Below are 13,249 nucleotides of genomic sequence, written 5' to 3' on the forward strand. Positions count from 1 at the left end.
CAAAAGATACAAAAAGTGCTTCCATGTCTCCCTCAATGAATTTTGGGATCAATTGAGAAAATTTTAAAAGCTCATTACACAGCCCCGCACCACTTGTATTTTTCATGCTTTCACTGGGGTTACTCTGTCGCCCCCTAGCTAACTCAAGCCACCTCAGCTCTCTTTCTTCCCGTTCCTTTTGGAAATTTTTTTTTCTCTCTCTCCTGACTTTCTCTTTCCCTGTCTTCTAATTCAAGTTTTCTATGTTCCAGTTGTACCTTTGCTAGCAATACCCTGTCGGAGTCTATTTCTAACCCTGTCTCTGATTCAAGGGAAAAATGGTTGGCCACTAGTCTTAGGAGTTCAGACATCCTAGCATTTGGCACAGAAAGTGATTCAACACTGCTCATCTCTTCCATAGATAGTGCCTTTAACTTATCCCAAGTTACTTCACCCTGGCTTGGGAGTGCACTGGCTTTGGTCGCGGACATGTTAGGTATTCTAGCACACACAACCACAAGAAAACCTGTATTGAAATCATTTCTCTTTTTGATTGGGATCAGTTTGATTTCCCACTTCAAATGTCCCATTTGTCTGTGGGTCCAATCCAGATACTAGCCCCAAACTTTCTGTTACAACCAGGTGAGGAAGGGGTCTCAGGCTCCCCTCTCACCCTTTTCCTGGTTTGGCCGTAACAGGGTTTAACCTTTGAAACACAGTGTTTTTAGCTTCACCTCATTGAGTCCTTGCTCACTGCTTTATAATTGTAATTGTAAACGAATCAATCAGACAGGCTTTCTTAGGTTTAAGCAGGAAAGATGTAAGTTTATTAACCTTAACACTCTAACTCAATTAAAATTACTAAAAAATACTTGACGCAACCACGCTAGCATGCATATGTGATAAACACACACACAAATAGATACAAAGGAGGAGAAAGAAGTAAAGGGGGAAGGGTTTGGAGTAGTAAATAGAATTCAGTTACTTTGTTTGGTTTGGATATAAAGACCTTGATTGGAGTTAAGTCTTGCAGTTTTTGTTGGGGCCCAGTGCATACTTTCAAACTTGTTTAGCTGGTACCAGAAGGCTGAAGAAGTCCTCTTAAGCTCCTTCCATAGGTCCCTGGGACTTTCAGAGAGAGAAATAGAGAGAGAGCGGTGCTTTCTTCTTGAAGTTCAATTGCAGTTTGCCCCAAACCTTTCTGTGAGGCAAAATTCAATCAATTCCCAGGTTGGCCAGCAGGTTAGTCATGTCACCAGCTCTTTGTTTGAAACAGCATCACCTGCAAGGGTTGTTGATTCTTCAAAGCTTACTAGACACACTCGGTGGGGGAGTGGAGTGCTGGCTCTTACACAGACAATGGCTCTCAATGTCTTTTGATCATCAATATTGACAAACCCCATCTCGCTAATTGAATCAGGGAGCAATCCAATTGTTTCTCTATGCAACTGTCTCTCCGATTGCAAATGTGCAGCCATGTTTCAGCTGTTCAGCTCTGTGGTCTTTTTAAACAAGTTATTTTCAATGTCCAGTAAAAATTCAAATAATGTTCCATATGACGACATTAATATGTTTCAATTTGGCCGGTCTGGTTTCTGTCACACATACCTTATACAAAACTCGACTGAACCTCACTCCAGTCCTGAGGGCATTACAATGGCAGTGAACATATGAACATACACACGAACATATGAATTAGGAGCAGGAGTAAGCCACTCGGCCCTTTGAGCCTGCTCCGCCATTCAATAAGTTCATGACTGAACTGATTATTCCACATTTCCAGCTATCCCCGATAATCTTCCACACCCTTATCAAGAATCTATCTACCTCTGCCTTAAAAATATTCAAAGACTCTGCTTCTACCACCTTTTGAGGAAGAGAATTCCAAAGACTCACGGCCCTCTGAGAGAAAAAAAATTCTCCTCATCTCTTTCTTAAATGGGCAACCCCTTATTTTTAAACACTGACCCCGAGTTCTAGATTCTCCCACAAGCGGAAACATCATTTCCACATCCACCCTGTCAAGACCCCTCAGGATCTTATATGTTTCAATCAAGTTGCTTCTTATTCTTCTAAATTCCAGCGGATACAAGCCTAGCCTGTACAATCCTTCCTCGTAAGACAGCCCGCCCATACCAGGTATTAGTCTAGTAAACCTTCCTCTGTACTGCCTCCAACGCATTTGCATCCTTCCTTAAATAAGCAGACCAGTACTGTACACAGTACTCCAGATGTGGTCTCAGCAATGCCCTTTATAGCTGAAGCATAACCCCCCTACTTTGTATTCAATTTCCCTCATGATAAACAATAACATTCTGTTAGCTTTCCTAATTATGTGCTGTACCTGTGTACTAACCTTTTGTGATTCATGTACTAGGACACCCAGATCCCTCTGCATCTCTGATATCTGCAAACTCTCACCATTTAAATAATATGCTTCTTTTTTGTTCTGCCTGCCAAAGTGGACAATTTCGCACTTTCCCACATTATACTCCATTTTCCAAGTCTTTGCCCACTCACTTAACCTATCTATATCCCTTTGTAGCCCCCTTATGTCCTCTTCACAAGTTATTTTCCTACCTATCTTTGTGTCATCAACAAATTTAGCAACCATACCTTCGGTCCCTTCATCTAAGTCATTTATATAAATTGTAAAAAGTTGATGCCCCAGCACAGATCCCTGTGGCACACCACTCATTACATCTTGCCAACCAGAAAATGACCCATTTATGCCTACTCTCTGTTTCCTGTTAGCTAGCCAATCTTCTCTCCATGCCAATATGTTATCCCCTACATCATGAGCTTTTATTTTCTGCAATAACCTTTGATGTGGCACCTTATCAAATGCCTTCTGGAAATCTAAGTACAATACATCTACCAGTTCCCCTTTATCCACAGCACATGTAACTCCCTCAAAGAACTCCAATAAATTGGTTAAACATGATTTCCCTTTCACAAACCATGTTGACTCTGCCTGGTTACCTTGAATTTTTCTAAATGCCCTGCTATAATGTCTTTAATAATAGCTTCTAACATTTTCCCTAATACAGATGTTAAGCTATCTGGCCTGTAGTTTCCTGCTTTCTGTCTCCCTCCCTTTTTGAATAAAGGAGTTACATTTGCTATTTGCCAATCTAATGGAACCTTCCCCGAATCTAGGGAATTTTGGAAAATTAAAACTAACGCATCAGTATCTCACTAGCCACTTCTTTTAACACCCTAGGATAAAGTCCATCAGGACCCGGGGACTTGTCAGCCCGCAGCTGTAACAATTTGTTCAGTACCACTTCCCTGGTGATTGTAATTTTCTTGAGTTCCTCCCTCCCTTCCATTTCCTGACTTATAGCTAACACTGGGATGTTACTTGTATCCTCAATAGTGAAGACCGATGCAAAATATCTGTTCAATTCATCTGCCATCTCCTTATTATCCACTAATAATTCACCAGACTCATTTTCTATAGGACCAACGCTCACTTTGTTAACTCTTTCCTTTTTTAAATATCGATAGAAACTCTTACTATCTGTCTTTATATTTCCAGCTAGCTTTCTCTCATACTCTAATTTTACCTTCCTTATCAATCTTTTAATCATTCTTCGCTGTTTTTTATATTCTGTCCAATCTTCTGACCTTTGCACAATTATAGGCTTTTTCTTTAAGTTTGATACTATCTTTAACTGTTTTAGTTAACCACGGATGGCGGGTCCCACCCTTGGAATTTTTCTTTCTCGTTGAAATGTATCTATTCTGTGGATTCTGAAATATCCCCTTACATGCATCTCTATTGACCTATCCCTTAACCTGATTTGCCAGTTCACTTTAGCTAGCTCTGCTTTCATGCCCTCATAATTGCCCTTATTTAAGTTTAAAATACTAGTCTTGGACCCACTCTTCTCTCCCTCAAACTGAATGTAAAATTCAATCATATTATGATCGCTGCTACCTAGGGGTGCCTTAACTATGAGGTCATTAATTAATCCTATCTCGTTGCACAATACCAGATCTAGAATAGCCTGCTCTCTTGTTGGCTCCAGAACATATTGTTCCAAGAAATTATCCCGAAAACATTTTATGTACTCCTCATCTAGGCTACCTGTGCACATCTGATTTTTCCAGTCGATATTTTATTTTTATTTTATTTTTACTTAGAGATACAGCACTGAAACAGGCCCTTCGGCCCACCGAGTCTGTGCCGACCAACAACCACCCATTTATACTAACCCTGCAGTAATCCCATTTTCCCTACCACCTACCTACACTAGGAGCAATTTATAATGGCCAATTTACCTATCAACCCGCAAGTCTTTGGCTGTGGGAGGAAACCGGAGCACCCGATGAAAACCTACACGGTCACAGGGAGAACTTGCAAACTCCGAACAGGCAGTACCCAGAATTGAACCCAGGTTCCTGGAGCTGTGAGGCTGCGGTGCTAACCACTGCGCCACCCCTCCACCTTTTCCTAGCTTCCTGTCCTTCCTAAATGCCATGTACCCTTCAATATTCAGGTCCCAACCTATTTCGCCCTGCAAGCCATGAAGTAAAAAGAATAGGACGGTGAAAAACTGGTGACATTGCTTTCAGATATGAAAATTCTGGAAGGTTTTTGTCTACCTTCACAGACAGCATTTTAAGTTGGAGACTGTGTTACAGTGACACAAAGGAAGCTTGTACACAATGATCTCTCCAAAATAACCATCGAATCAAAAAAAAGTATATAATCTGGGATCATTGCAGAGCAGTTTTCCTCTAAAAAGGAACACGATCCCGGATCCCTGATCACACAATATCACTTCATTGCTGATCAATATGTCAATTTCAATGCCCAACCACCACCTTTTAATGTGCATTCAGAGCCATTATCTGTATTTCTACGTTGACAAAAGTGGGCATGACAGTTCGAAGGTGCAATGGCAGGTTTTGCAATCACAGACAACAGAAGCAAAAAGGCCTTATTGCTACACTATGGAAGTGAATAATTAGAGGATATCTTTAAGACACTTAAGCCCGAGCAAAATGACTACAACTCAGCCAAAACCTACTTTACCCCCAAGGAAAACACCATATATGAAACTATTGTCTTCCGATGCACTCAACAAGAAGCAAATGTAATAATTGACCAATATTGCACATGATCGAGGCAACTAGCAACCAAATGTAACTTCAGTGAAATTGAACACGTCAAATGGGAAATCAAAGCACAAATAATCGAAGGCTGTCTCTCTATGCTGAAAAGCACTCGAGAAATTCAGAAAGCTGTTAGAGTTGCTGGAGTTAGCAAGATCACTGTCGCTCTCAGAGTCCAGAGCTACTGAAGTTGAGGCTGCTAACAATAATTACCACACTCCAAGTTCAACTCCTATGAACACTATTCATTGCTCACGTGCCAGGAAACCATCTGCAAAGTGAAAACAGCTGTCTCACAAACAGAGTTGCGACTTCGGCAAAAAATGTTTCCATTATGGCAGTGTTTACCACACTGAACAGAGTGTCCTGCTACTAGTAAACAGTGTAAACATTGTGGAAAACCCAACCACTTTGCTTGTGTTTGTCGCTCATCAGCAAAATCAACTACTAAGACCAATACTAACAGAAGGGTGCCACGTATGCACACCACAGCAAAAGGACAAGAGAATGTAGCTAACCTAGAGACTCTGAACATACTTTTGAGTTCCTTCTCAGACACAGCAAACAGCCATGTGTGACAATGACAATTGGCTGCTCAGACGTAGAAGTTCTCATCGACACAGGAGTGTCAGTCAATGTCATGGGAGACATAACATTCAACCAACTTCAGGATTGCCCCATTCTCTGCAAACCAGGGAATACAAAAATCTTCCCTTACAACAGGGACAGCCTGCTGAAAATTCTCGCAAATGTTTGAAATGCCAGTCTCATTCAAAAACACTATAACGAATGCACTATTCTATGCCATATCTGGAGAATGTGGCAGGCTCATCAGTTTCCACACAGCAACAGATCTTCACATGATTGCAGTCACATATGCGATTCCTTCATATAACAAAAACATTCTCGAACTATATACTGATCACTTCACTAGTATCAGAAAACTGAAAGATGTTAAACGCAAGCTGCGTGTAGACCCTAATGTGCCCCAGTTGCCCATCAACGGCGACGAATATCATTTCATGTCAGAAAACAGAATGCCTACTTGACCTTGACAGTATTGAGAAAGTTGGGGATGAACCTACCTCTTGGGTCTCACCCATACAAGTCATCAAGAAACCCAAGAGTGAGAACAATATTAGAATCTGCATTGATCTGCGATCACCAAACCAAGCCATACAACAAGAAAGACACTTGACACTGACAATTGATGATATCCTAGAGAAATTGAATGGTGCCAAACACTTTGTTAAACTTGACCTCAGTGCAGGCTACCATCAAATCGAGCTTGCAGAAGAATCAAGACAGCTTACTGTATACTGTATTTCAATACCAGAACGAGGCCAGATGCCCTAAAATCCAGACTGTCTGGTACAAAACTGGACGAATGGCCACCCTATCAATGGTAACTCCCAGGATGTTGATGATGGTGGATTCAGCAATGGTAATGCCATTGAATGTCAAGCAGAAATGGTTAGATTCTCTCTTGTTGGAGAAGGTCATTACCTGGCACTTGCATGGCATGAATGTTACTTGCCCAAGCTTGAAAGCTGTCCAGGTCTTGCTGCATATGGGCACGAACTGCTTCAGTATCTAAGGAGTTGCAAATGGTACTGAACACTGTGCAATCATCAATAAACATCCCCAATTCTAATCTTATAACAGAGAGAAGGACATTGATGATGCAGTTGAAGATGGTTGGGCCTAGGACACTACCCTGAGAAACTCCTGCAGCAATGTCCTGGGGCTGAGACGATTGGCCTCCAACAATGACAACCATCTTCCTTTGTGCTAGGTATGACTCCAACCAGTGGTAAATCACTGGTTAGACTTCAGCTGGAGTATTGTGGCTAATTCTGGGCACTACATAGGAAGGATGTTAAGGTCTTGAAGAGAATCCAGAGGAGATTTACTACAATACTATCAGGGATGAGAATTTTGAGCTATGTGAAGAGACTAGAGAAAATGGGATTATTCTTCTTAGACCAGAAAAGGTTAAAGGGAAATTTAAGAGAAGTGTTCAAAACCATGAAGGGTTTTAATAGAGGGAAATTGTTTCCACTAGCAGGTGTTGTGGACTACCTCAAGAGGTTGTAAGTGAAGGTCACCGTAGAAAGCAGTGTCACGTCACACATGACCAGGGAGTTGTGAGTGTAGCCCAACACAATGAGACGTGTGCAGATGCGCTCTTGTAGTAGCTGTATGTTCCAGTTAAGTTATAATAAAAACCCACGTGTTCTTTGAATATTATTTGTAGTCCAGTGAATCTTACAACAGTTCACATACCAAAGGAACAAGTAAGCAGGAAGGTCGATAACCAGAGGACAGAGATTAAAGATAATTGGCAAAAGAACTGTAGTTCTAGGGAATGAAATAGAGCAAGTGGAGTATATTTCAGTGGGTGAGCATATGCAGAACAGTGATCATAATAGGTTTAGAATTGTTATTGAAAAGGACAAGTTGCAAGCAAGTGTAAAAGTATTTACTGGAGGAGGGCTAACAACAGTTAGTTGAAAATGGACCTGGCACAGGTAGATTGGAATCAAAAATTGATAGGCAAAACAGTAATTGAAAAATGACAAGCCTTCAAAAAGGTTCAGGTACAGAGTAAATGCATTCCTATGAAAGGGAAAGGAAGAGCCTCCAAAGCTAGAGCTCCCTAGATGTCTAAAGACACAGGAGTAGAAATTCTTCTTGGGCGGTGCCACAAAATGGGTGGTATTGGATCGGCTGTGCATTATACGCAGCATCTGATATTCAGTTCGACTGGAGTCAATTAAATTAAATATCAGGTGCTGAGTGCAATCGCCCAATATCGCTCATTTTGCACCATTGCCCAAGACCAATTTCTAACACCTAGAGGATTAAAATGAGAAGAAAAGGAGGCTTTTGGCAATTGTAAGGTTCATAATACAGTAGAGAACTAAGCTGAATATAGAAAGGACAGATGAGAACTAAAAGAGGGGCAAAGAGGGATTATGAGAATTGATTAGTGGCCAACTTAAAAGGGAACCCAAAAGTCTTTTATAAATAAATAGTAAGAGTATAATCAAAGGAAGGGGCAATTAGGAACCAAAAGGGAGTTCTTCTTGTGAAGGCAGAGGATAGGGTTGAATGAATACTTTGCATCTGTCTGCACGAGGGAAGCGGATGTTTCCAATGCCCAATGTGGCAGTAAAGTAGGAGGCAATAACGATAATGAATAGGATAAAAATAAAGAGGATGCACTTCAAAGTTAGCACTCCTCAAAGTAGAAAAGTCAGCTAGTCCAGATGGGATGCATCCTAGGTTACTGAGTGAAGTAAGGGTAGAGATTGCAAAGGTCTTGCCAAAATCCTCCAATCCTGCTTGGATATTCGGGGTGGGGGGGGGATGCGGGGGAGTGGGAGGGGATGCGGTTGCCAAATGTCTGGAAAGTTGCAAATGTTACACCCTTGTTTAAAAAGGAGGAGAGGAATATACCCAGCAACTTTAGGCAGATCAGCCTCACCTCAGTGGTGGAGAAACATTTAAAGATAATAATCTGGGACAAAATTAATTATCATTTGGGAATGTATGAGCCAATAAGTGAAAGTCAGCGCAGATTTGTTACAGGTAAATCGTATTTGACTAACTTGATTGAATTCTTTGTTGAAGTAACAGAGAGGGCTGTTGAGGGTAATGTGGGTGATGTTGTCTGTATGAACTTTCAGAAGGCATTTGACAAAATACCCTACAATAGACTTGCTAGTAAAATTAAAGCCATGGGATTTAAGGGAAGTGGGATTAATTGGATAGCTCTACAATACAGCTACCATAGGCACAATGGGTGGTGTGGTCTCATTCTGCGCTGCATAATTCTATGATTCCACATATTTGAAGTAGAAATATTTTCAAGACAATGGGGAAAGAGTAGGGGAGTGAGAATAATTTGATAGCTCTTTTAAGGAGTTAGCATGGGAATGGTGGACTGAATGGCTTCCTTCTTTGCTGTAAGATTCTACGGGAAATTCATTCGCGTAACACCACTTCTAATAGCGCTATACCAACTTACATCAATTCCCCAGGGACAAACAGTGCCTTGAGCCACTACCTATGCAGCCTGCACAGATTTCCTCATTGATATAATTGAAGAATGGAACCTGATTGAATTTTTTGACCCAAGATTCTATGAGAATCAATCAGCATCTTCAATTACTTTTCCTTTTTTTAAACTTTTCTAGTGGACATTCCCTCATGTAACGTAAGTGTTTGGAAAAGGGACGGATGATGGTCATGTCTCATTTACCAGCACTAATGCCTCACCTTTATCAGCACAAAATTTGCCCACAAAATTTATGTGTTAAATCTACTCTGTAGCAATTCTCTTGAGGTTTGGCTCAAGCTTACAGATGTTACCTGGAAGATTGCTTTCTGAAAGATCCTAGCATTAATTTTTCATTCTCCTTTTGAGATCAAGTCGCCATGTGCATAGCTTACTCTGATTTTATCTATTCAACCTATGGTGATAACCTTTGTAGAGCATCGGAATAATAAGGTTGCAGTGGTTCTTACACATGTGGGCAAAAAAAGCAACAGATACATTTCAGTGTAGATAAATGTTAAGCAAAGTATATTGGAACAGGAAAAATAATGGTACTGTGGGATTAGGTGAAGGCCAACTCCACTATGACACATGGAGTGCCTTCCCTTTAGGGGGCAACACCCTAAAAATAATAGGGAGCTCTCAAACAAATCAAAACTAACAAAAAGTAGCTAAAATAACAAAAATAAATCAAAAATAATCAGGCTAGGAGTTACGGTGCTGGCCATTTGCAAAGGTGGAAAAGGAATTTAGACTGATTAGTTATATTTCTCTGGAAGTTACAATACACGTGAAACTATCACCGATAATGTTCATCAAATGAAAGGATTCATCGCCAGGTTATTTATTTAGAGATACAGCACTGAAACAGGCCCTTCGGCCCACCAGGTCTGTGCCGACCAACAACCACCCATTTATACTAACCCTACAGTAATCCCATATTCCGTACCTACACTAGGGACAATTTACAATAGCCAATTTACCTATCAACCTGCAAGTCTTTGACTGTGGAAGAAAACCAGAGCACCCAGCGAAAACCCACACGGTCACAGGGAGAACTTGCAAACTCTGCACAGGCAGTACCCAGAATTGAACCCAGGTCCCTAGAGCTGTGAGGCTGCGGTGCTAACCACTGCGCCACCCCAATATATACCAAAGCCTGTTATTCTAACCCTGTACTGGTTAGATAATGTTGGGAGTACCTTGTGTGATTTTTTGGGGGGGCATTTTCAAAAGGACATTTATGGATTGGAGAAGGTTAAGAGAAAAATAATAAAGGTGACCTGGGACTTGATTCTCTAAATAATGAGTAGATGTTCACAGGTGTGAATTTGTTTTCATTCCAGGGAAAAGTTTTGAGGACTGACATTCGGGGTTATGAAATGCAGAAAGACATAGATACTGCAGATATAAGCAGATGATGAGCTGGATGTTCTTCAGCTCTGCCACCCAAAATTGGATGATGCAGTGCCAGCAAATTAGAGGAAATTTGGGTGGACAAACATCTCCACCCTACCATTGTCACAATTCATTTGCCTCCATCCTGCGCCATAGCGGTATCTACCTCCCAATCCTTGTCCACCTCACTGCATTTAAATGATGGTGGGGAAGGGCATTGTAACTTGGCTGATTTTCCTGCTTCTACTGCAGTTGAACAAGGCTGATGGTAGCCCTGGGGAAGGGGTGAAAACCCACAATTGCCACTGTTAGAGGGAGATGGCCTAGGAGTGGGACATCTCTCCATTTCTTCAGGACTATTATCTGTTTGTGGAGGCCCTTTTTAAATAAAGAAAAAAATCATCAGGCTGTTTTGTCCCTTTAACCGTGAATCCAACCCCCCAAACCCTATCCCCCCTCTCCTTTAGATGCTGCAGCATTGCCGACTCTTCGTACTTTCGCAGCACCAGGCTCCTACTTGGTGGTGCAGATCATGGCGGGAGACCACCATGTCAAATGAGGCCCAACTCAGAAAATAGGATATGTGTTACAGCAGAATCAGGATGGCAGGTGGAAATCCTGCCCCGACCCTCCTCCATTGGCAAGTCCACAGAGGATGAAAATGCAGCCCTAGTCCCATACCGAGAACAGAACTAAAGGTCATAGGCTCAAAATTTTAAAACCTCAATGAAGAAATTTACATGGGAGACAAGAGTTTTGATTTTAATTCCTTCTATCCAATGAGAATGGTGTGTAGGAGGGGTTAAAATTAGGCTGAGTTGACTTCCCAGACTGAGGTTGCTTCATTCCCACCCGTCTCACCCTGATCGCAGTGGAACCTCAGCCCCTGTCGCCCTCAGCCCCCTCATCTCACTGACTACTGGGGACTGCTTCTACAGGCCTGGCTGAGGCCTCCTGCTGCCAATTTCCCACTCCCAGCCACAGATCAGCTTGTGGACCTGGCTGGGTGTCAGGCGGGACTTTTATGTAAATGTGGTCGTGCCATTAAAATCAGTCGGCTCTCCACATCACTGCCTGCTTAGGGGCTCACACGCACTATTCCCGCTCCAGCCCTTTTTAAATTGCAAACAAAATCTCAGAATACAGAAAGTCTTGTAGATCACAGATAGCTAAAATCAATGAATTTGACTTGATTTATTTTTGGAGAATGGGGTTTATTAAACACAAACTTTCCGACAGGACATTTAATGGATGGAGAAGATTTCATGATAGTGTGGATTGTATACGGTGTATGAAAGAAGTGCGTTTGACAGATAGAATGGCCTTTTTCATTCTGTGATATTTTATTACTAAATTTAATTTTTCTATGCCAATGATTTTACCAACAAAATTGAATTTGATTTATTCCCAGAGTTTTTCATTGATGGTCTCGGCAGACTGCTTGTGGGATCGTGCAAAGATGTCATCGTTGGTCATCAGAAGAAGAATAGTCCAACAGATGTTTCACTGAAAGCAGTTGAACAAAAATATGCAAAATTTAGATGGCCCACTAAACGTGAATCGGATTACAAACTTGGTCTACATTATTTCAAAAACCACTTAAAATGTTATACCAAAATGTAATGGCTATGGTCGAACATAACCCTCAGGCTTCTCATATACACTGGCAATAGAAAGCTATACCATGCCACTAACTCTCGCAACCCCTCCACTGCCTCTATGTTTTCAGTATTCTTATTTGACATCCAGTCTTGGATGAACTGAAATTTCCTGCAATTAAATATTGGGATGACTGTAGCTATTTTCCTTGGCACCTGCAACAAACTGCATCCCCTAGCCACCAATTTCATCCCCTCCCGAGCCACTGTCTCAACTAAACTGTTCACAGACTTGGAGCAATGGAGGCTGGCTGGGCGGCAGAGGCGGGAGACCTGGCAATATGGCAGGGGAAGGTGTCAGTAGGGGAACCCAATGTCTTCCCACCACCATGCCATACTGCCAGCGGTGGGAACCTTGGTGATGCGGCTGCCCGCCGGGTATCCAATTGAGTCCACTTAAGGGCTCAATTAAGTGCCACTTCCCACCCCTGGGGATGTTTTGCCCTTGTTGGGAGGGCCCGCAGCCTTGTGGGGATACTGCCAGGTAAACTATGACGACCTCCCAGCAGATACCCCAGGGGTGGGGAGGGTGGCTTCCTTGATGGGCACTCCATGATCCCCAGAGGGAACCTCCAGCAGCAATGGCCACCCCCGGGCCTACCTGGCCACCGCTACAGTAACCACCCCCTGCCCACCACCCCCCCCCCCCCCCCCCCCCCCCACCGCCCCCACAATCACCGGGGCCTGCTTGTCTGGCTTGGGCTTCATCACAAAGACTTACATGTCTTCAAGGGCACCTGGACGTTGAGGCGCCCTCTCCGTTGAACTGCAGCCTCAGCAGTGGCCATTGCTAGCAGTGGTGCTGCCGAGGCTGCTAATCTACCAGCCCTCTGATTGGGCCGAAAGCTCTGGGGGGCAGGCCACCATTGGCTACTGCTAGCAAGATGCTGTCCCGGAGCCCCACCGCCTGCCAGAGTGGGGTCGGCTCCACTTTCAGCCCCAATAGTGGAACTTCTTCGGGACTGAGAAAGTTCAGCCCTTGGTGTCCTATTTGACCATAAGATGAGCTTCTGATCACATATCTTTT

General features: G+C 42.6%; 1 protein-coding gene across 1 annotated transcript in view; it reads left to right on the forward strand.

Moving 5' to 3' along the window:
- Window positions 1-12,187, forward strand: part of LOC137347990 (beta-1,4 N-acetylgalactosaminyltransferase 2-like) — a 54,972-nt gene extending 42,785 nt beyond the window's left edge. Inside the window, exon 11 of the mRNA XM_068013063.1 lies at window positions 11,976-12,187. Within this exon, the coding sequence (XP_067869164.1) occupies window positions 11,976-12,187 (212 nt within the window). The remainder of the gene's footprint in view (window positions 1-11,975) is intronic.
- Window positions 12,188-13,249: the final 1,062 nt, after the last annotated feature.

This window comes from Heterodontus francisci, chromosome 33 (genome assembly GCF_036365525.1).
Source record: "Heterodontus francisci isolate sHetFra1 chromosome 33, sHetFra1.hap1, whole genome shotgun sequence".
Lineage (NCBI taxonomy): Eukaryota > Metazoa > Chordata > Chondrichthyes > Heterodontiformes > Heterodontidae > Heterodontus > Heterodontus francisci.